Source organism: Montipora foliosa, chromosome 5, assembly GCF_036669935.1.
Source record: "Montipora foliosa isolate CH-2021 chromosome 5, ASM3666993v2, whole genome shotgun sequence".
Classification (NCBI taxonomy): Eukaryota; Metazoa; Cnidaria; class Anthozoa; order Scleractinia; family Acroporidae; genus Montipora; species Montipora foliosa.
The window spans coordinates 19,306,934-19,331,821 of NC_090873.1; the positions used below are offsets into that span (position 1 = coordinate 19,306,934).

At 38.5% G+C, this 24,888-nt stretch overlaps 1 protein-coding gene across 5 annotated transcripts in view; it reads left to right on the plus strand.

Annotated features, from left to right (window-relative positions):
• Positions 1-24,888, plus strand: part of LOC138003723 (lysine-specific histone demethylase 2-like) — an 82,204-nt gene that overhangs the window by 37,814 nt on the left and 19,502 nt on the right. The window contains exons 10-20 of one of the 5 annotated variants that reach the window (XM_068849934.1): positions 2,816-2,890; positions 3,576-3,710; positions 7,734-7,902; positions 9,303-9,361; positions 10,655-10,855; positions 11,410-11,484; positions 12,230-12,346; positions 15,292-15,417; positions 16,935-17,075; positions 18,562-18,711; positions 21,551-23,327. In XM_068849934.1, the coding sequence (XP_068706035.1) occupies positions 2,816-2,890; positions 3,576-3,710; positions 7,734-7,902; positions 9,303-9,361; positions 10,655-10,855; positions 11,410-11,484; positions 12,230-12,346; positions 15,292-15,417; positions 16,935-17,075; positions 18,562-18,711; positions 21,551-21,595 (1,293 nt within the window). In that variant the 3' untranslated portion in view covers positions 21,596-23,327. Of the gene's footprint in view, positions 1-2,815; positions 2,891-3,575; positions 3,711-7,733; positions 7,903-9,302; positions 9,362-10,654; positions 10,856-11,409; positions 11,485-12,229; positions 12,347-15,291; positions 15,418-16,934; positions 17,076-18,561; positions 18,712-19,105; positions 19,623-19,913; positions 19,935-21,550; positions 23,328-24,888 lie in introns of those variants that run through there. The other 4 variants (XM_068849937.1, XM_068849936.1, XM_068849935.1 and 1 more) reach the window with 4 other exon arrangements.

Here is a 24,888-nt window from a genome sequence, read left to right on the forward strand (position 1 = left end):
AGTTCCCAAGCTGAACAAGACTTGACACTTACCTGTTGACTCCTGAACCACCCGGCATGTTGATGAGTGAATTCGTCTGGCGTTAGACAGAGTAAAAATAATAACATACATATATCAAGTCTCACTCCAAGGGAGGTCGATGGGTTAAATAAAGTCCATTCTTCTTCTTATTCTTCTTCTTCTTCTTCTTCTTCTTCTTCTTCTTCTTCTCCTCCTCCTCTTCCTCCTCCTCCTCCTCCTCATCATCATCATCATCATCATCATCATCATTATTATTATTAAAGGTGGCAAGCTAAGGGAGGTCTTGCACTCAGGATGCTACAGTTCCAGTTCACATTATAAAAGCACTACAATGACTAATGGGAAGAAAAAGAATGATAAAATTTCATTTGATAAACTGGCACTGTCTAGTGGTGAAACCTAGGCACATTTTACAAAGATTTAATTGTTAAAAGGATGCTGTCACACGGATTTTGCTGTCTTTTGTTCAAAGTGGTTTTAATTGTAATCCTTCAGAGGGCTGCTGAGAGGTGTTTTTTTAGTGCCGAAAGTAACTAATTAAGGAAGATGCCTACTAATTCAAAGGTATTTTTGCCTTGGTTTATGATTATGCAGGAAATGTAGATCTTAACAACTGTTATTGAAATCCAAACGAAAATTGGGGGTAACCACGCATGTTTCAGAGATAATTAAAATACAAAGCGATGTATGGCATCCTTTCTCACATTGAAGCTTATTATCTCTCAAAAATGCATGGTTAATTACTTCCATTTTTCTTTTTGGATACCAAGAATACTTACTAAGATCTACTTTCTACAGATAATTTTAAACCACGCAAAAATATCCCTGCATAAGTAACCATCACTGATAGGAAACCCAAGTATCTCGAGATGCGCAGAATGTATGCGCAATAACAATGGTGGGCACCATCCTTAAGGGATTTGTCTGTACTACTGTCTGGTGTTAACCCATTCACTCCTCAGGAGCCCTAGGATGCCCCCAGTAGATTAGTAAGATCGTCTGGCATTATATAGACAGAGTAGAATCTGTTATGGCTCACTCCCAGGAGTCAGTGGGTTAATGGAGGCGACAACTTTGACTGATTAACCCATTGACCCCTCAGGCGCCCAAGTACGTCCCCAGTTGACGAGGAAGAGCGTCTGGTGTTGCACATCTACAGCCTACATTTATGAAGTTGTTAAAGTCGATTAGACAAAACAACAACTCTTTAAAAAATAAAACACATGGCAAATAGCTAAATGGAATAGGTGAACCTAATTAGATATATAATATATACATGTATATACATACATACATAATGTGTACAAATAAGAAAAGAAATGTATAGAAATAAAAGGTATAATATTTGTGTAATATATACAAAGACCTGGACATGTATCGTTCGTATTTAAGATATTAAGCTAAATTTGTTTTAAAACAGTTCAGTGACTTAGAATTTATGATCTCTGAAAGCAAAGAATTCCTTTGACACATGGATCTAGAAAAAAAATAAAATGTCAGAATGTGCTTGCTAATTTTGGGTATTCTATACTAAAATGCAAGACTATATGACTCAGTTTGCACATTAGTGTGAATCTGTCTTCTTTTTTCTCCTTTCTAAAGTATCCCATTCCAGCTCTCTAAGCATATCTGTGTAACGCTAGCTGTCCGGTTGAAATTATGAAGGCAAAAACGTAGTCTGTAACGTAAATCTGTTAAGTCTCACTCCCAGGGGTCAGTGGGTTGCTGGAGGGGACATGTGCCCTTAAGGACACGCCCAGTTGACGAGTAGAATCGTTCGGTGTAAGTATCACTCCCAGGGGTCAATGGGTTAATTACTGGCTTGACATCTTGCACCTAATTTTCATTAAACAAGAAGTAAAACCTAGGCAAATCGTTGGCTTACACACACCAGTTTCCTTCATTTTAAGTACATGAATTGAACCTATGAACTATGTTAGCAAAAGTCCTCTGATCTTTGATGGGTTTGGTATTGTGAGAGTCAAGTGAAACCTCCCTATAATACTATGAAGCAACACAAAAGATACCTAATTCATTATACCCAAGACACTGCAGAGCTACAAATGCTATAAAGTGAAAGTCTTTGTTGAGGAACTTTATATTATTTTACAATTATTTGCTGAGATGAAGTCCTTATTCACCAATATTCACCGAGCCTGAGTTGAATGTTAATAATTATTATTGTTTTAGTTTAATTATTACAAACTAGGTGATTATAATTTGAAAAATATGCATTTCCTTTACATAATTAATTTCTTCATCTGTCACCTTGACAAAACGGCTTGCTTCCATTTTTGAAAGGTGATCATCATGTAATAATCAACTCAAGATCAACCAATCATTGCAGAGAATTTTTAATAATCACCTATGCAATGATACTAAAATAGAATAGTGATGTCAAGTTTACATGTACTTTAACCCTTTCACCCCCGTGGGGTTCCCCATTGACGAGTAAAATCGTCTGGCGTTAGACAGAGTAAAATCTATAAGTGGCACTCGTGGGAGTGAAAGGGTTAATGGGGACATAGTTTTTGAGTGAATCTAGCTGTTGTTAACCCTTTCACCCCCGTGGGGTTCCCCATTGACGAGTAAAATAGTCTGGCGTTAGACAAAGTAAAATCTATAAGTGGCACTCTTGGGATCGAGTGAAAGGGTTAAAGCAATCTTATCAGGGAGCAATCTGCCAAGTACAAACAAAGGGCCAATAATAACAGATTTTTGCTTAATTTTGTTAGTCTTTTGTGTGGTGCTAAAGGTTTTACATGAGCCCAAATTAATTTGATGTAACTTTTAGCTTTCAGTAATTGTGATTGGTGCTGGAGCTGCTGGCTTGTCAGCTGCAAGACATCTGGACAACTTTGGCATAAAGGTACGTGTACAAGCTGTACTAACTTATTACCTTGACCCTTTGTGTGCCCATGTGTAGGGTTAGTTAAATTGTCTGACCTGTCGTGTAAAGAGCCTAATTCCTTCATTAAGTGCTTGAAGAGATGTTTCTTCAATCTGCCAATTAATGTACAAGTTGATTGCAACATCATCTATTTGTTTTCACAAGTTAAGAATGCATACATTTAATAATAGTGTTAAAATTTTTGGAATCAACTCCTCAAACCTAGTAAGTTTGATCATCCTTAGATAAAAATAGTATTGATTTCAGCGCTTGACAAATCAGACATTTGCTGGTCGTAACTACTCACAGACACTTTTCATAGGACTGCAAAGGTACAGCAGCCTCCGTTTTCTTTTATTAAGTACCTTCTACATATCCCATTGCCCTTACTTGTTTGGAAACATGTTTTACCTTTTTTTCTTACTGAACTGTGGCCCCAGGTACTTTTTTGAAATTTGGCAGTCAGTCAGTTCCAACCCTTTTGAAACATGTACACTTATTTGATTCAAAGGCAGAAAGTTTAAAGCACCTTTGCCTGCTCAGAATTACTATATACTTGATCCAGTGTAAGAGTATTTATTATTATTTTATCTTTTTGCAAATACACAAACAACTTTTATATTCAAGAACTGGATTGAGTCATCAGTCTATTTTGAATTCACAGGGAATGGTTGTTGAAAGCAGAGAGAGGATCGGTGGGCGTGTTTGGGATGACAAAATTCTGGGTTGCTGTGTTGGTAGGGGAGCTCAAATCCTCACTGGCTGTATGAACAATCCTCTCTCCGTGTTGTGCGAACAGGTATTGTCAAAAAAGCTCCATTGTGACTATTTTGCTGTTTGATTTCTGTAAAAGATCGAAGCTGCATTACCTTGTTTACCTTTGGTCAATCAAGCCACCTTAAAGTGCCCCTGTGATCAAAAAACCACTTCCTTTTTTCCTTCAGATTTTGAAAGTGTGTTTGCTTAACACCTTGACTGAAATTTTGAGCTTTTTTTTATCCAAAGGCCGTTTACTCTGAGTGTAAGTTTTGGATTTCACGGTCCGCCATTACTCACGTTCAAAACTGACCGATTGGACCTCAGACGGTTGGATCCAGGGAAACGTGACGTCAGAGGCTCACTAGCTTAAAATTTCAGCGTGTAAACGCAGCTTATTGTATATGCAAAGCGTGAGTTAAAAGTCTGAAAGCCCAAAACTCCCGTGCTGCATATTAATTCTGCGGCGTACACACGTATTGCATTCTTAAACTAGTGAGCCTTTGACGTCATTTTCTCCTCGATCCAGCTCTCTCAAGAACATAATGTTAGAAATGGCGGACCATTAAATAGGAAAATTACAGTTAAAATAAAGAGGTGTCTTTTTGAAATCAAGGCTTAAAACGTGGGTCACTTAGTGTTTTGTTAACATAGTTTTGAAATCCAAAGAAAAATATGAATTGATTTTTTAGTCACAGGGGCACTTTAAGGACAATGCACTACTCCCCCATATACAGCTGCTTAAACCCAAGTTGGATTCCTGTTTGGGCAATAACAAGGGCATTTTCATCATCTTGAATTTTTTTTTTTGTATTTTATTTTGTTTTAATTTCATCGTAGAAGTATGTTACTTACAATACTCACTTACAAATACATACACATATAATACACAGTGGACCTCTTTACATAAATTACACATATATACTCGTTCGTTTTAACATAATGACAAGCGCAGTACAAGATTATTGTTGCATTAGTTTTCAATATAGTTGGCCCCATTTTTCAAAATGGATGGGCAACTTGTTGCAAGATTTGGCGACCATTATTTCAAGTCGGTAGATCATCTTAATCCTAGCGTTTAATACTATAATGGATGGTTTGGTTTTATTACATCTACAGGAATAAATATATTTTTTCGCAATCAACAGAATATGATTTACAAATAAATCTCTTTTGCAATCCATTATACCAAACATTGTCTTTATTAGAAAGATGTTCAATTTCAATATCTAGGTTGCCTATTCATTTTATCCAACTTCTGCCCAGAATTTCTTGGTGTAATGGTAAGTTACAAAAATATGTTCAAGAGATTCGTCTGCTTCTCCACAAAAAGTGCAAGCCGGAGATGGAATTATCCCAATTTCGCTAAGGAGGACCTTCGTGTCAAGACATATGTTGGGAAGTTTATATTGAAATTCGTGCGATTTTGTGTCTAACGCAACACAATGTGGTAGGCTGTAAGTTTGTTTCCAATCTAATTCGTCAGATACGAATTGAGCATTGTATTTGAGTTGAGCTGTGGGTGGAGTAATGTTTCTATTTCGAATTTCCTTCAGTATAAATGATCTTCAATACGGCTTTGCTAAGTAAAACATTTTGACCATTTAAATATAACTGAACCTGATTTTGTAAGTTGAAAGGCTCGATGACAGAATGATTACCCGTTTTTAAAAGTGTGCGCCATTCTGTTGGAAGAGCTTCGATTACACAAATAAGTCTGAATGCATCCAGCGGAGAAATATTTAATTCTCGTAGATGGTTATTATTAAGTTATCAGCGTATTATCTTCAGAAATCAGGTCTCCTATTCTAAGAATGCCTTTATTTGCTAACCTTTTATTAAAGACAGACTTGCATTGGTGGGGTTTTGTACCTTACCTTGGTTTGCTACAGAGCATTCTGCGAAATATTTGAGGCATTCCTCATAAAACGTTGGAAGCTTGATGGGCAAGGTTTTTACATCAAAAGTCACAACATAGGATAAATTTACCTCCAACAGGTTTTAGGTAGTGCAGAAGTATAGTTTTCCAACTGCTGGGTTGCTCACTTGCGAGTTGTTTGCAACAAAGTATTCTCTGGGTTTTAATTATGGACTCTAGGTTTGGAGCTTTGAGTCCGCTATCTTCAATATCACTAATAAGCGCTAGGCGTTTGATTTTGTCTTTTCCTTTCCAATAAAGTTAAAAATTATTTTGTTGGCCTGGTTCAAAAATTCTTTGTCTAAGCAGATCATGCTTGCACGATAAAGGAATAATGGAATAATAAATGTCTTGACGATTTGAATTCTGCCAATAATAGTGAGGTCTCTCCACCTCCATATCCTTACCTTATCTTTAATAGATGTAATCAACTCGTCAAAGTTCATCTGTTGTCTAAAAACGGGTAATCAGAAGTGCGTAATGCGTGTGGGTGTGTGTGTGGCTGTGCGTGAGTGTGCAGGGACTACCTAATTACATGAAATTTTCGCGACACGTTAATTTCGTGATTTTGAGGTTCGCATATTTCGCGACACCTAATTTTGCATTTTGATTCACTTTAATTTCGCGTTTTTGAGTGAGAGACACTCAAGGAGCCAGTAAATGGACAGTTTGAGGATTGTACAAAAGAAGTGCTACCTGGAGTAGAGACGGAAAGGAGTAGCGATAGAGAGGACCAGAACATTACCACAGAATAGCTCAAAATGATTGTTATAAACGTGTGTAATAAAGTCGCTGTTTTAGTTATTGACATAATGTGAGTCAATTAATTTTCGCGTAATGTTATTTTCGCGACATTTAATTTTCGCGTCACTTAAATTTCAAATCGCGAAATTCGCGAAATTAACGTGTCGCGAAAATTTCATGTAATAAGGTACTTAAGTTTTTTGCCTACTCTGTATTAAAGATCTGTATTGTTAAGTAATTATTGTATAGTAGCAATGTAATCATGTATTTATATTCTTTATATGTAAGTAATGTAAATCAGCGATGTAAATTAGTTAATAAAAAATAATAAAAAAAATAGAAAAGTTCATCTTTTGTTTAATGCGATAATCATATGTGAAATGAATCCCCAGAATTTTAACATCATTTCTGACTTATCATGATTTATTAATTTTTGAGACCAGAACACTCTTCAAACCTTTTTAGAAGCTCCAAGAACTCCAATAAAGAATTATCATTTACATGTAACAGAAAAGCGGTTAAGTCATCTGCAAAATGTTCCAATTCAGTTTCTTCCCCATCCACCATAATACCCTGGTCATTTTTGTATACTAATAGTCAAAATCTCTAAGACAATAATGAACAAAAAGGAGGGTAGCGGATCTCCCTGCCTAACCCCGCTAACGGGGCAGTGAAAAAACCATTGTTCAAAACACAGCTTGATATGTTGTTATAAAATGTGTAAATCCATTGTATAAAAGAAGGTCCAAAATGAAAAGCAGACAGTACGAAACAAAAAAATCTCTACTTACAGAGTCAATTGAATTAGCGTGCTTGAAATAATGGCATTGTGGCACAAGCAGTTGTGTCTTCAGTAAGAACAGAGCTGAATGTTCATTAAAAGGGAGGTGGGGTTCGAAATCAAACAGCAATGATTTTAAGTGGATCTTTTCTACATGCATGTATGATATCTTGACAGTAGTGGAAGACTTCTCACAGATAACGTATTGTAGTATTGTACACTCCATTGGATAGCATACACTGTATTCTTACATAGTTGCGCTCTTTTTAATCTTCAGCCTTGTCAAAGTTTTGCCATTTGTTTAGACCATGGTAGCTTGGGAAAGAACCATTTGTCACTACCGGTATTTGTTGGTGTATTAGGGGCAATGTTTTTAACTCCTGTGTAAAATATTCCAGCAGTTTACTTGTTTTAAAATTACAGTATTTCTTCCTTGCTATATATTTCTACTCAGTAAGAAAAGAACAATAACACAACAGGAAAAGTAACATTGACTGTTTTTTTAAGAATGGATCACTAATAATATTAAAAGGCACTATATTAAGTATTATTTGATGTGCATGTACTGTACAATGTGGGCTGTAACTTCTTTACGCATAATTTCATTTCCTATTGATTCCTAGTCTGGTTTAACCATGCACCACATCAGTAGCAAATGTGACCTTCTTATGGAAGATGGCCAGTTTGTCGATAGCAACACGGACAGGAAAGTTGAATTTCACTTTAATGCTCTCCTTGACGCCATTGCTGAGGAGAAGAGAGATTTCTCTGACGATGACAAATCTTTGGAAGGTACAGTTCATTTTTATTTGATAATCCAGGATTCCACAAGAGAAAAACAGAAGAGTGTTCTTTTTGCCAATTTATATCTGTACAAAATATTTATTAATAATACTGTAATAATAAATAATTATTGCAATTTCATGTACTTGCTCTACCAGCTGAGCTCTTTAAGTCTCTGGGAGGTGGTCATTTCCAAGTTCGTAACAGTTATTATATCCTGTATTAGTATATACATGTACCAAAACAGTGGATAGTGTTGAATGTGCGTGCTGATTGGCTACTTGAACTCCGGATAGCCTTTGCTATTCACCTCCGAGCAATTCGCGCGCAATTTCCGCCCGAAAATGTTGTAATTTTTGCAGGAATTAATGAGTTAAAATCATCTTTTTGTGCTATATTTTTTTTTAAATAATGGGCTCCTTGTTTATTTAATTTTAAATACCTAGCAAAAGTTTATATTACACTTGACGACCAAGATACAAATAAAAAAGAAAAAGAAAAAAACTTAACTTACATTATGACATGCAAGCCAAAACAAGAAGTAATAGGCAGCTACAGCATGTAATCACATACTGACGTGTACAGGAACTGAGTGAACGTACAATCAAATAGGGCAAATAAAGTCAATTGAATCATGTAAATTTCTCAACCTTGTATTTAACATTTATCTTACTGGGAAATTCAGTCGAAATAATCGAGCTACCTTTTAAGTTGTGTGAATAGATGTAATACATCTTGTGTAAAAAAAAGTGTAGTTAAACGTTCTCACAGCCCCATGCGCAGCAAGGCTTTGCTTGAACAAGCCAAACACGATTCCTTTAGGTTCTGGATTAAAACTAGCATTGTTTGTGGCATTAAACCACCCCACCACTTGACGAGTGAAAGACAGGGTGACTTGGCAGTCGTGGGCTCAAGTTGACTGCTGACCAGGCACTGGTTCTCGATTAGATTGCAGGCTCAAGACAGGTTAACTTATTGTGAGAATAAATAACACGGTAGCTCCGCTTTTAGGCCTGGCTAAATCTATATATTGTAGAGAATATATGAAATTTCGTATAATTGGACTTCGGTTATGTAATTCTTAGTGAAAGTGATCATCGCAGTTAATGGAGCAACTGCAAAAGAAGCCTGAAGAAACTGCGGGCTCATGGGTGCAATTTTTTTAAGAACAATGCACCCATTTACTTGTAATGGCTTTTTTACTGAAGGAGGGGAAGTTTCCTTCGTAACCACTTTTGTGATGCCACGCAACGCTGTCCCCAAATGAGCAGTCCGTGACACTACAAAAACAGCTTCTAACGAGACTAATGGAGGGGAGTATAGTAGCGGAAAAGCTGACCTTAGCAAAACGCGGTCCATCTGGTTCTGATGTTGTATGTACCAGTAAGACATGTTTATTATTCCAACAGATAAAGTTTTGGAGATGCACAAACAGTTCTTGGTGGAGACGGAGGGCTTATTCACGGAAGTAATTACATAAATTAGTGACTCTTATTGCATACTCTCTTTTCAACGGTGCATATGTTAAGTGATCATAATTTTGTGAGTTTTCTTTCGTTTTTCGGTTGAACGGCTTAAGCCATTGGGTAAGCTGATGGCTTTCCTTGTTAGTGATATTGTTCTTGTTAAGTGATTGTGTGTGAAGGAGAGGAACATGGACTGTTTGGATATTTCAAGGCGAGTGCTGTTGAAGGTTGTTCGAAGGGCTTTGCAGATGTGAGAAACGAAGAACGAGTACAAGAAGCTGGAGGAGGCAAGGAAGGGGACGTTTCGCGAGAAGAGGTTGAACTGCATGTTTACGAGGGATTTCATTGAAGTGGCTCATGAGAGGGTCGTGGCAGTGGCCTAGATCTGAGTATTTGGGGAAGAGCACAGAAGGATATGTTTTTGCTGCTCAGGAGCAGACTTTGCGCGCGAAGTTTTTTCGGGCAACAATTGAGAAGGAGGATGGAGATCCAAAGTGTAGCATGCTGCGTAGCGGGTAGTTTGGCGAATTTTAGGGCCTGTTTGTAGGTGCGGTTACACGGGGTACTTTTACCGTGGTTAATGACCCTTTTACCACGGAAAACTGCATTTAGTGCGTGTGACCGACATTTCCCTAGGTATATTTCCCGTGGTGAATTTCCATGGATTCGTCAAAAAGATCAGAAGAAGCGTCCATGACATTTAACGTGGTAAGTTGGAGGGGTGTTTTGATGCCCGAGGTACAAGGGCCAATCACGATGCTGATGAAGTTGTAATTAAATTTCCAGCCAATGAATTGCGTGAGATTGCTTTTTGCCTCTGTAATCTTCGTAACGTGTGACCGCTGGTTAACACGGTATACTAGAAGCCCAATTGTGAGGCACCACGGGATAATTTACCATGGGAAATGGCATTTACCATGGTGTGTGCAACGGCACCTTATATGAGGCGAGCCTGCCCGGTTTGGTGGGCTCACCCGCTTGTCTGAGGTCTCGGCTATTGTATATGAGAAGGCGGGCTGACCCGCTTGATGAGATCCCGGTCTGAGGTGCCGAGATCTCGACAAGCCGGACTGAAAATTCCTGATACAAAGGGTCCTGCCCGGTTTGCCGGGATGAAAAATTGTCATGACGCGTGGGTTGCCTTGAAAACGCGCCAGATTTGCATCATCACAGGATTATTTTTGCATCTTTTGTTTTAAAATGCCATTCCTAATTATAAATAGCTTTATAGAATTACAATTCCGAGAGGTCAAGTTGCCCTGCGTTGACATAACGAACTTTGATTGACTTTATAGCTTGAAAACAAAGTGCTGCAATTTCATCTTGGAAACCTGGAATTCAGCTGTGCTGCTCCTCTTTGTAAAGTATCCTCCATATCCTGGGACCAAAATGAAGACTTTCCGCAGTTTTCTGGTGATCACACCCTTCTACACCATGGCTTTGGCATCTTACTCTATAATCTTGCTCAGAACCTGGATATCAGGCTTCAATTTGAAGTAAAGAAATGAAGCATAATCAGTGATAATCTTAGAAACTTTGATTTTGTGTTTGTCAGATGCGAAGCATGCGTTTTCTTTTCTATCTTTGTTTGGCGCGAAAGCAAACTTCGCGAAGGCCATATTCGGAGTTTGAGGACTGTCTTAGTATATACTAAGATTACATATTTTATTGAAGCAGCTTTCTTGGAAAAGGCAAAAAAATATGAAAGTTTTTTCTTGTTTCCCCTGATTGTCTTCAGCTTTTGAGTGCCCGCCAAAGTATTCATCAATTTCAGGATTAGTTTAGTGATAAATCTCGAGGACGCCAAGAACCTTTTTTTGACTAAGAAAACTATCCATCTTAACGGCAGGATACTCCTATTTTTCTGAGGATGGTTTCCTGTTTAATTTGATCACATCTCTTGACTTCTTAAATCCAATACCCACTGAGAAGCTACATTTTTATGTCAGCACTCAAAATAACAAGATACATGAATTTTAGAGATACTTTGCCGTTCAGCTAGCACCACTTGCTCACTTAATCGACTAGTTTGCTATTTTTTTTTCCTAAGGTGAAAGAAATCGATTACTCTGGCGACAAAGTTGTCATAACAAGCTCTGATGGAAGGATACTCTCTGCAGACAAGGTAGTACATGAGCGTTCCTGCTATTCCAAAGATTAGCTGATTGTTACTATTTTTTGTCTGGTTCTTGAGGTTCGCGATGGGAAAGACCTCATGCATATACCCACCAAGAGTCCCCACCTACGTAAGGCACGCTAAATTATTCAGTTTCCAAGAATTCAGTCATCCATATCAGTTTACCTTCATCTATATCTATTTACATTGCCCACGCGATATATAAGATGAAATTAATGACGGCTGACAAATGTAGCATCGTAATGAGATACACCCACATTGTGTAGACGTCACAAAGTTTCCCTTGGCGCAACACTGCAACCCCGACGACAACCCCATTCAAACATTTCTACTTAAAACCTCCTTTCGTATGCGTTCGATGCGGGAGAAATGTACCGACATGCATACCACACATTTGTGTATTCTCTTACTACTGTTCGTGCAGCCTGTTTCGTGTGACGGTTCCGTTGGCCAAGAAATCCAGTTCGGTTCACTTAGTGAAAGCTCACTTTTCTTTATTTACCAGAAAAGCTCACAGTTCACGACCAGCTTCCTTCGTGCAGTAACCTAATCCTCAACAGATTTTGTATAACATGACAATTTTTTATTAACAGTCAATGGCTGAATTCCGTTTTGTGGTGATGCTGTCTAACAAAGGGAACCTTTTCTTTGTTCCCCTTGTTTTAACATTTGTATCAAGTGATCTCGATGCCTCGTGAATGCGCATGAAATCATGACAATTCTGTGTCTACAGGTGATTGTTACGGTGCCTTTATTCGTCTTGAAATCTGGGCGGTTGAAATTCATCCCAGACCTTCCCGAAAGAAAGCAAATGGCGATACAAAATCTTGGAGCAGGACTAATAGAAAAGGTGAGTATTTGATAGTTGGAGGACATCGAGTAATCAGTTCAAACCTTGTTGATCGTTGATAAATTCGATGGGGCTAACAGAGCGAAGGTCGTTTGTGTCATTTTTGGCTGCCGGGCGGCGTTGCAATTTTCCCTTTCGTAACCAAGCGATGTCATTTGGACGAGACAATTTTCACTGTTAAGTTTGTCGTTTGCAAGTGAGTAAAAAACTACTTAATCTAGGACTAGGTTAGCAGCGTATGTCACTTAGAATTAAAAAAAAAACTGAGGAAAAAAATTAGAAAAAGTTGATCGAACGATGTCGAACTCGGTTCAAAGGCTTGAGAGCAAAAGCACTTAACGTCTACACTACCGAAACAACGGCTACAAGATGGCAATTTTAAAATATTTAAATGAAGCTAATTCTAACAATTTATTGAAAGCTAACCGAATAAAAAGGCTTGGTTACTTAAAATGGTATCGTTTGTTTACGAAAGGGAAAGAAGCGATACGGCGGTGTTATACGAGCGTGAAATTTATTCGAGTGCATCCTACATTCAACAAAGTTAATCGATTCTGATTAGACGTTTGGCAGTTGGATAATCACTCTCAAATTATACTTTGCAGACCCAATTATGTTCATATTTTGATGGTGCGGGATTAAAATATCTATATTTATTTAATCGAGTCCTTTCACGGGATCGCATAAGCCCAACAAATCCCAAGTGCGTGGACATAGGACTCGAACCTGGAAATGTTGATTAACCCGTCACTTGACCACTACACCGCTAACTGCTCAGGGACAATATTTTTAACATTGTTTGATAATGCTGTGTTATCAATCGGCAACAAACAATCTTAAAGTGAAGCTATGGTCCTCGTAGTTGATTTCATATCTGCGCTTCATTTATGATCCATTTCGTATATCATTTCATCGTTGAAGCTAAACATTTTAAAATCAAAGCTTAGTCCTAAATTATTAATCTAACTTAGGCCTAATTAATCTTCAGCAGCGATATTCTATGGGAGACTGAAGCCAAATAATTTTTTTTTTTTGGAGAATGTGTCTTGGTGAAGCGGAAAGAAGCGTTTCCTTTCGAGTAGAATCCAATCCACGGATATGATTTTTTTTTTCTCCCTATTCTCTCTGCTACGACAAGTCCTGGGACACAGTGTCCTAAATTAACGTAAATTCCAAGCAAATACACCTTATTCCAAAATGGCCGTCATTTTAGTATTCTTTTGTTTGCTTGCAAATCAGCCCTTGTTGCCTCGTTCTTAAGCTAAAAATTCATAAGAATATTTTACCTTGAACGAGGCAACAAGGGCTAATTTGCAAGCGAACAAAAGAATCCTAAAATGGTGGCCATTTTGGAATAAGGTGTATTACGAATTAGCGATAATCGTTAATTTAAAGAAGAGATCATGTTGGAAATTTTCAGGTGTCTAGAAGAGACAGAGACAATTAATTAAATTGTTCAGATAAGTGCGAGTATCACTTCTCCCTTTCGTCTCAACTTCAAATATATACATTAATTTTATTTGATTCATCGAGTCCTTCAAGGGAACACATGAGCCCGACAAATTGGCCTCAGAACTGAGTGGCTTCGTAGCTTCTCCCTTCCGCCAATTAAAGTGAACATAAACTCAAATATTTTTCGCTCCCAATATAAATCTCGCCATCCAAAGCAAACATACGGCACCATTATTGCTCAGAATTTTGTTTTTCTGTGCCGTGAACGCCACGTAAACTTGGCAGAAGTAACAGTAATTTGGACCCACGACCGTGATGCGAGAGGCATGGGTATATTCTGGAATTATATCACAAACTGCTTTGCATTCCTGTTTTCAAAGCAATTTTGCATTGCAAAGCAGCTTGTGACGTAAAATTGATAGACCCATGCCTCTCACATCACGGTCGTGGGTCCAAATTACTTTTACTTTGTATTACTGTGCGCGTCTTGCATGGCAGATAAAAAGCGAAATTTTGAGGTGGGGATGGTAAAACATGTTTGCTTTTGGTGGATGGCAACCACGCACGTACTGCTAAGGCCAAATTCAGGCTAGGCGTTTAACCATCCCTCAAACTGACATTTCCCTTTTCATTCAACTTACACGACGTACAATCTATTTCAAACTTCAAACCTACTTCTGTAGTAAACTGGCATTTAGCATGACACACAAGATGGCGGGTTTCAGCCACTTTATTACCAAGCCACCATGGGTAAAACTGCACCCAAATACTAATATATTACAACTTCAGAGAAGGCATAGCAAAGAGTTGCACTCGGATCGATGGCTTCTCATTGCAGTTTCGGATATCCACTAGACTAACGAGACAAAAAACGCCAAATGTCAAAATGTCGGAGGCAATCAAAAGACATAAAATTATTATAAAAGGTACTAAATTCTAAAATGTACTTTTATCAATGTTAATTCAATATTGCGACGAAAGGATTTTCCGCAATTTGCCTTTATTCCAATGTTTGCCCCCCAGCATAACACATGGCTAATTTGCATGACAATTTGAAAACCAACATGGCGGCTATCGTGAATAAGGGCTATTGGCACCTTAGTTGGCGGTGTCTGGTGCTGCTGCCTGGGCGCCATGAAAAAGGTTTGTTCAAACTAGTGCCAGTGCCCGTGTGCACGGGGCCAAATCAAGACAAAAATGGTTGCTATTTTAAATGAAAACGACATGCAAAAAAATGATAGTACAAGGAAGAATACCCAAACCTGAATGAAAGTTCTACACAACTGAATGCAGTTAATAGACATAAAACGGGAAAAACGCCGATTTCACGTGCAATTTGGAATTTAGCTATACTCTTGATGTTTTTGAAGTTTTTAAACTGGATTCCCCTTAACTTTAAAAACGTCTCTCGTAGAACCTGTTGATTCTGATTTGTATGAGATGGCCGTTGGATTTCTCATGCGATTACAGTACAATTTGAACTTTGATTGCAGGTTGTTTTAAAGTTCAAATGCAATTTTTGGGAGAAAGTAGTGCAAGATGCAGACTTTTTTGGTCATGTTCCAGAATCTCCTGAGGGGAGAGGTAGCTGTGGTCTTTTTTATGATCTCAGCAGTAAGGTGCGTAGCTTGGAGCATTCTTTTCCGTAAATGTTCGTTTTACCTTTCAGTAGGGCAGGGGCTGCAATTGACGGATTATCTTGAAAACAATTAAATTCTCTTATTTCTCAAATCCAAAGTTTATAGGCGTAAAAACCGAGTGACAAAATTTTAATATTGAATTCATAGAAAAAGCCTTGTAATAATCTTGGGGCTTTTATTTAATGATTCACAGTTCGCGTTTTTAAAAAACAGATAGTTCAGGACAAGGAAGGTTAGATTGAGTAGAAAATGACCTAATCTACTCAGTAGTTTAGAATCGAAGCCCAAAATAATAATTCCATAGACCACTTTCATAAATGGCGACCACTTTTACATTCTTTTGTCTTCATGTTAATGAGACCTACTGCCCTCATTTTGAAACAAATTCTTTTGAAATTTGCTTGTCGTATCGAGGCTAGAAAGGCTTATTAACATTAAAACAAAAGAATATTTTATTTGGTCGCCATTATGAAAGAGGTCCATGCGACATACCAACTCACCCTCATGCATGCACACACCGCATTCCAGATGCATTCTTAATTAATCAATTCAAATTGTGACGTCACTTTCGGCACTCCGATCCGGCTCTCTCGTGATTTTTGAGTTGGCACAAATAACATCGATCTCATATGATAGTGTTACGGCTTTCCCAAGGCAAGTTAAGTCCTGTTGGACCGGGTTGTTAACTGTATCAGTGGCCGGGGAGTTACGCCGCTGTTTGCATAATAAGCAAGAAAGGCTACTGATATCCCACAAAACGGATGTTGCGTTATAACACATGTATTCCGTAATTGTTTTTAATAAAATTATTAGCAACAAGATAACAGTCAAAGTACTTATACATTCGTTACTGAATAAATATACAACTACTTTCAAATGCCTCGTGTCGATGACAAAACAGGAATCGAACGCACCTCACTAATCCTTGATTACTCCTAGTCTCTATGTAATAAACTAGAACCTATCAAATTTTAGCCCTAGTTTCAAGATGCGAAAATGTGTTTTTATCAATGGAAAGCATGTAATCAGAGAACTAAGAAGCTTTTTGTGGCTTATAGCTGGGGTTGGAGGGGATGGAACTAGAAACTACAGTTTGAAAACGTGGATTAACCTTTTTTCTTATTTGGCACGATAAAAACACTTTTAATTAAATTTTGTAAGGATAACAGCAGCGTGTTTCTCTGATGCTCCTCACGTCTTGGTCTCTATATAAGTAATTTATTAGGCTAATTTAGCCTGCCAAGAGGCTCTCAGCTCTTCGCGGGCCAAGCGAGAAAGATTCTCTCCTACCGCGAGGAGGGAGCCTACTCACAACACTGCAACTGTGGGGACACGATTCGAAGTAGCACTTTCTCTGAGATTCTCGTTCGTAGCATACTTGCTGTGTGCCTAGACAGCGTAGTCTGGGAACTCATTAATTAAGATTTAATACCCTTAAAAACAGAATTATGAACAGTTATATTACGTCAAATGAGGCAAATGCGAATTTTTTCCAGAGCAATGAAAATACTAAAAAGACGAGCCACGTGTTGATGACAGTGTTAAGTGGTGAAACAGCTTCCCGTGTGCAGCAAATGACAGACGAAGAGGTGGTGGACATGTGCATGGTGACTCTACGGAAATTATTTCCTCATGAGGTAATAAGTATTACGGTCAATATAAGTTATATGCGATGCAAACGGATAAGAAGTTAAAACAAGTTTAATTTTCATCGTCTAGTTTGTTTCCAAGATATAATTACATTTTTAAATATATATATTTTTACTACACGCGTAGAGCAAAAGCTAATCGAGGCGTGTAGAGAAAGAAAAATATGGAAATGTTAAACTACAAAAAGGACGTCGCAGAAAAAAAAAAATTCAATTATAGTAGACAATCACAAGCGGGACAATGATAAGGAGGAAAAATAAAAAAGGAAATTGGAGAGGTCAAATTCTCGCAGCCATCTTGGTTTTTTAATTGATCGCATTAATTTTTTTCTTAAAAAACTGACAGTTTCATATACAAAAACAAAACAAAGGAATAAAACGACAGCGGCACAAGACCAAAAGAACACCTTATACAAGGGAGCAATATCTGGATTAAGGGTGCATTCCTTGAGGCGAGGCATGCATCATCGCAAATTTATACAAATTCTTTAAACAGAGACGTCTCGTTATGTTTCGCTCTGTACCTAGAATGCTTCATGAACAGGGAGGCGTAATTAGAAATTCTCAGCAAGTTTCTCAGATTTCAAGTAAAAATGCTAAAGGTGCAAGAGAGCATTTTTTTATGAGCAAATGCAAAGCTACAAATGATCTATATCTATCATAAACCAACGAGTCTCTCTTCCTTCTGTGACAACCCTGCATGAACGTTGTCCGAAAATGTGCATTTGAAAGAACACTGTGACATATTGTTGCTGTGTATCGCCCATATGTAGCTGGCGTTGCGATCGTATTTATTGAAAGAAATCAAAAATTTTGTTCCAAGCATTAAGTGTAATGGACCTGTATTGCGAATTTCAGCTCAGCACATTTTCGAACCAGTTTAAACTTGGCAAAATATGTTGTTCACTTGACTGGAAATACAATCGATGCCCATGTTCGAGTTCCCCTTTCAACTTGCCCCCAAAAAGACAGAATTAAATGAATTTTCCCTTCCCTTTTGGCTTGGTTAAAAATTCTTTTGCAAAATCAGGGCTTAAATTTCAATGCAAGGCTACAACATTGTTGGTGCAGTCATGTGTGATGAGAACAGGTTCACTTGTGTCGGGTATAGAGCCAGTATTTTGGCGAGCCCTAGAAGAACTGGGTACGGAAAAGTGGCTTCCCTCGCCCCATTCTTCTTGCGCGCTTCCGCCGCCAAAATTCTGGCTCGATACCGAAAACAATTTAGTCTGCTCAAAGGCTATATGTGATTAAATGCAGGATTTGTCCAGAAAGCTTAAGCCCGCGGACTGCAGTTTCAGCTAAGACTGAAAGAGCAACTTTCGGATGGCAATGAAGTACATGTTTGGAGACATGGAGTAATTACAAGGGCTTCCATGAAAACCCCCCCATTCGATGATAATTCTTTTCTTGTTTTGTCCAAAACATGGAGCAGAGTTTCAACATTCAGTTTTGTTTGACATTTTCTGTTTAGATTCCAGATCCAGAAGCTTACTTGGTAACAAACTGGGGAAGGGATCCATATTCTGGAATGGCCTACTCCTATATTCCTGTTGGCTCAACTGGAGAGGAGTACGATCACTTAGCATGTGACATTGATAACAGAGTGTTTTTTGCAGGAGAGGTAGGTTTGGCAGTTAGCTGAAGTCTTGGACGCATCTTTTGGGGAAACTCGTACTTACACATGCGATTTTCTTTTTTGACATTTTTTTTTAATCATTAACTGTGTTTATTCAATTCATAGTCAAATTTTGTTGTGTGAGTTACTCCTGACGGCTGTTTCACTTTCATTCAAATTGGTATCCGGTCTACTTACTTTATAATTAAAACATGGCAGGTGTCAGCGATTGCGTTATCCCCGCGCTTTGCGCATGCGACCACCCAAATCAACGTTTCACCAAAACACTGAGACAGTGAGTGCTCACAAAGTTCCGTTGGAGAAGTGGGGAACAGTCATTGCCATCCCTCAAACATTTCTCTTTTTATTCAACTTACACGACGTTCAATTTACTTCACAGAAACAAACATTTTAAACATTTAGAGAAGACTCGGACGGACCTGGGTCGATGGCTTCTCATAGCGGTTTCCGATATCCACTAGACTAACGAGAAAAGCTCCCGGAAAGTCTCTCTGCTCGGCAGAGGCGCTCATGTGTGGTCCCAACGGTGCCAGCAGTCGACCTTCATGCACTTCCCGGCTTCGCGATCCTGCGCCAATGTTCGTATTTCGTGAGGAAAGGGGGGATTTTCTGGGTTGATTAGCTTGGCAGCATACTCATGGAATATAACTTTACGTCCACCAGGTCTTGATTTGCCATGTGTCAGATTTATAGTATTGACATAGTGGTATCCAGCAAAACAAGTGAAAGCTAACCGTCTTCAAAGTGGTTTCTAGACATAAATACTGCAGATCAGCGTGGCTCAGCTTAGAAACGCTATTTCTTGTTGAACTAAAGCTCTAATAGGCCATTTTCGAAATATCAATATTCAGCTTGATAGTGAAGCAGAGACGACAAAAACAATAGAAACAAGTTGCAATGAATGTGAAAGATATTAGCATATCATCCACTTTCCTTTGGCTTTGTTCTCTAAACCTCTCTTTCAAGCTGAATTTTAATATATCGAAAGTGGTTTATAGGTGGTTTTCAACTGACGTCACAGCGGCCATGTTGGTACACAGAACAATAGAGAGAGAAGTCTTTTGGGAATTTGAGTCTATTATAATGCAAAACATGGGCCATATTTGCTATTCTTTTGTACACTAACATGGCCGTCTCATCACTTGATTGAAAACCATCTATTCTGTCTGTTTTCATTCTTTTTACAGCGGTAAGCTTGTCATATTAAGATGAGATATTGCGTCGTGTAATTGCTACGAAATGTCCAATGTCATTTTGAGTGATGGCCGTGAGTGTTGACCTGGAGAAGTGACTTGGTTTATCACAGATGAACTTGATAGGTTGGAGCTCACCCTCGTGATCATCGGCTACGATGGGTTTTACCTTCATAAAGGAAAAGCCTTGCATAAGAAGCGAGCTCAATTCCATAGAGATTAATTTGGTGAAATAAAGATGCCTGCCGTTACCGGCAGGTACAAAACACAGGTCACAGGTCACAGATCATTGTTTTGCCAATACAGAAAGTATCCTAAACATTCATAAAAGCTAACCTTTAGGCCTAATTAGGCGTAAAGAAAAGTTTTTAAGCCTGATGTTAGCTTTTATGAATGTTTAGGATACTTTCTGTATAGGTAAAACAATGACCTGTGGCCTGCGTTTTGTACCTGCCGCTGCCGTTACTTTGTTCTGGGACACAGTTATGGCATCGTGTGAAAAGTCGAGAATTTGCCTTCACGAGAAAGAAGGCACTGCCAGTAGGAGTTCACTAAAAAATAAGCTTTGAAATAATTTGCAACCGCCACATCACCGGCATATACGATCTTTTCGATCTTGAAATAAGGGTGCCAAACAGCCCGGGCAAAAACAGCACACTAATGACTCGACAACAAACGGATAAACATACAAAATTGCCTTTAATTGTGAGTTTAATTAACTCTTTCTCACGACTTATCTTGGCTTCTTTGAGCGTTTAGACAATTAATGACGCGACGCAAAATTCACTTGTAGTCCTATAGTGATGTTTCTCGTGACGTCACCCATTATTATTAATATGCCAACCAGGACTTAATTGGATGATAAAACAATGGCTTTTGTTCCGTGGTTGTCAAATTTGAATATCAAAAAGAAATGTGACGTCAATGTTTGTAAACAAGAAATATCGCTATTCTTGGGTTTCACTCACGTGATCAACAGCCATGTTTTTCAACGAAAACAAAAGAAGACGTTAGCATAATAATAGCTTTCAATTCCCGGAGGATTGGATCGGGATACCAACATGGCCGCCATTTCATTGTTTGGGGACACCAACATGGCAGCCGTGACGTCATGTGAAATCCAAGAATTGCAATTGAAGGAGACTGCGAGTAGTCTTTAATTTTTAATCCATCGCCGAAATTAGAGACCATTCACAGTCTACTATTGAAACCGCTTTCGCTGAAAAATGTTTCGCGTAGGTGGAAAAACGTTTTTCAGTCTTTCAAGATCAAGTGTTCGAACCCAGCCGGTTGGAGTCTACCATTCTACTTTTTTCATGTAAAAGTAGTACCAGTCTTGATGATCAGGGGTGAGAAGCGGCGGCTAGTCGTTAAACTTTCTGTCAACAAAACCTGTTTCGTTAGTCATTTAAAAATTCATATCTGTATACTCTCCTCACTTATCGTTATATGTATCGGAAGAGATACCAAAAATGTTAGAGATACACACATACCGAAAGGGGTAACTGTGCAAAATTGAGAAAAGGGATGCCCATAACACCAGTGATTTAAACATGGGGAGGATGCCCATCCGTGACTGACAGACTAACAAAAGCAGTGGAATAAACATTGTGTTTTTGCTCTCTCTTCAGGCAACCAATCGCTGCTTTCCGCAAACAGTGACTGGGCTTACTTGAGTGGTATAAGAGAAGCTGCCAAGATTGTATCATCTTTGGAAAGCAGCCCGACCTGGAAAAAATAAGCTAAAGGTTCCATCATATCTAGAAAACTGTTGCATCGGAAGCTTTGAACCCAATATTCACCAAAGGAGATTACCAGAGGGACTCCACGGGCTTAGAGATTATATGGTGACCTTAGAATGTTTGACAATAAGAGATGTTCAGTTATGATGACAAGATTTCGATACGTATGCAACACAAGAGTATGATACGTTTGCTTCAAAATTTAAATTACTATAAATGATTATCTCAATGTAGCAAACAAGCTCCCCGTCGAGGAGAGATAGGGGACTCTGCTTGCATGATTGTAAGTACAAATTTGGTTTTTATTTAAGAGAGCGATGCTACGTATGGCTTCAATCGCGTTTGAAAAGACGTTAATTCACTGTGGTTGCCATTACTTGAGCGATTTCGCGTGGCTTGGTCATCGCGTGGTTCGAGAGAAACTTATTTCGGACGAAGCCAAGCCTTGCTGCGATTTCATTTGGCCTCTGCTGGTCATTAGTTCTCTGCCAAGGTCTTTCTGATTCTATAGCGTTCTCTTTGTTATACAAAGGTGATTTAGCAGAGCGGGCAAGGCCCTTCAAGTTCTCTAAGAGGAACACTGAGTTTATGGTTTTCTGATCCACGTTATTAAATGTGTTTTCACGATTCTCTAATATCAAAAAGTATAAAATTTATTGCGAATTACTGCTTGTTTTAATAAGTACATATTGGTACTGATGTGTTATGAGATTCTATAAATAGACCTTATCACGATGGCCGCCATGTTGGATTTGCTATTATCATGCAAATAAGCTACACACTTCTGATGGCACAAGTTCGAGAGGCTATAACCGAACATCTTAGCCACGCAGATAACTTGTTTCACGTTCATTGAATGTTGATCACCTAAGTAGTAAAATAGAATGATTACCTCTTTAGTGAAAAATGAGCAGAAAGCGAAGTAGAAAGTCGAAATGTCAAAGGCAATCAAATGGTAAAATTCCATAAAAGTTACTTAATTCTAAATTCTAAAATGTACTTTTAGCAATGTTATTTCAATATTTCGACGAGCTGATTTTCTGCAATTTGCCTTTTTTCCAGTGTCTGCCCCCAGCATAACAGGTGCTAATTTGCATGACAATTTGAAAACCAACATGGCGGCTATCGTGAATCAGGCCTATTACGCTTGTTAGAGGTATCTTTTACAGCATGGGCTACTTATTGACTGCAGAGAGCTTGTTTCTTGTATCCAATGCACGTTTGCACTAGGAATTACTTAGAAGAAATATTTTCACAGCATGCTGTGGGTATGAGAATAATATGGTTTTCAATAAGCGGTGATTGTTCATCTTGACTGGTGGACGAGAGCTGAATGAAACTATTACCCAGTAAAGTCATTTGATGACTGCTCCTTTCGTTTCGTGTAAGCATGCTGCAGGGCAGCACTTGTCTTTAACTAGACATGTTTTTTTTTCATTGTAATCACGGGTCTTTATTTGTACTGAGAACGATGGTGCTTTCTTGAGCATTTTCCTTGTTTCATCAAAGGCAAAAACATCCATGACATTTACTATATTGTGAGTTGGCAAAAAATAAGGAGTAATTTTACCTCAATTGAGCGTTTCATCCGCTATATTTTGCATTATTTATGACGTTGACGACATTACCGAACGTGAACATTAAAAATGCATTTTATGTCCTTGGCATCCCTTCGTAGCAGTCCTTTATTTACCTTAAAAACGGATATTATAACTGTGCTTTGCTGGGGGTTGTTTCTAACCAAGCCTCCTTCCTTCCTTCCCTACGAATCAATGCCTGGTGATGGTCGACGTGCATGGATTCCCCGAATTGCCCGATCTTTTCGTCCACAGTCCGAGTTCATTGTCGCACAAGAGAGATTCTTGGTATCGCGACCGTGACACAGAAACCAACTGTCCTGAGCTACGATATTAATTTGGGAAGATTACGAATTCGAAAGACAGTGGAAGTTTAAGGTCCAAGCTTGTTCGGTTAAGATGACTGGACATTGGCCTCGTTCTTTTTTTGCGTGTTTATGGACCTCGCCATCGTCTCGGTCCATAAACACGCAAAAAAGAACTCGGCCAAATCCAGCCATCTTGACCTCACGCTTGGTCAATAACTCATCTGACGTCCATTTTTTCCATATTTATGCAGTTTTTTGCCTAGAAGCTCACTGGTAAAGTGCGTAGCACTTAAGCGTAATTTCAGTCGGAAATTCTCCTCATTTCGAAAATCAAGCGATGTCCCTTTCGTGGCTTCCGTGTGTCCTTATTGTTTGACTAATTTGCACCATAGATGAAGGAAAGATACCGAACATTAGAAAATAACAGTACAGGGCCCGGTTGTTCGAAAGCCGATATAACGCCTAATCCGGTCCCTAGATTAAAAAATTACCAAGGACAAAGGGAGTTTATTTCTCTACTCCCAAATGTTGTAAGAACGCTGGATACTTTGGCAGAATTTTTTACATAAGAGGAAGACCAATCTTGGAAAACCAAAAATAACCCAAAAGAAAACTTGCTCTGAAAAAAAGTTGAAAAATTAAAGCAAAGTTTACGCTCATCTTGGATTAAGTTAATCGGCTTTCGACAACCGGGGCCAGGAGAATAATGACAAAAAGTTAAAAACGGAAACATTTGGAGGGAAAAAAAAAGACACCCCGACCCGCTCCCCCCGGTTTGGACTACTTACCATGCTGATTTTCCTCTGAAGGGATTTTCACTTAAGGGCGGTGCCTACTATTGTTATTGCGCATACGTTCTGCGGCATCTTGAGATACTCGGGATTCCTATCGGTGAGGCTTACTAATAGTAGGGATATCTTTTGCGCGGTTTTTTTAAAACTATCCGGGAGAAGAAGGAGAAAGTACATCTTAGTAGTTACTCTTGGTATCCAAAAAGAAAATGGGGGTAAAGTGAAACCATGCATTTTGTCAGAGCTAATCAAGTTTCAATTTGATGAAAGAACGCCTATCATTGCTTTTATTTTAAAACCTTTTATACAAAAATATGATCCTGAATATCTTTGAAAAATGCGTGGTTACCCCCCATTTCTTTTTTGGATTTAAAAATAACACTTGTTAAGATCTACATTTCCTGCATAATCACACCACTGGGGCAAAAATATTGTTAATTAGTAGGCCACACGTCCTTAAATGCACCATCACATTTACGTAACGAAAATGAATTTTAACACCGAATTTCCAAAAGGTGGCACTCGCCTTGTTAGTTTTGTTTTTCAAATTT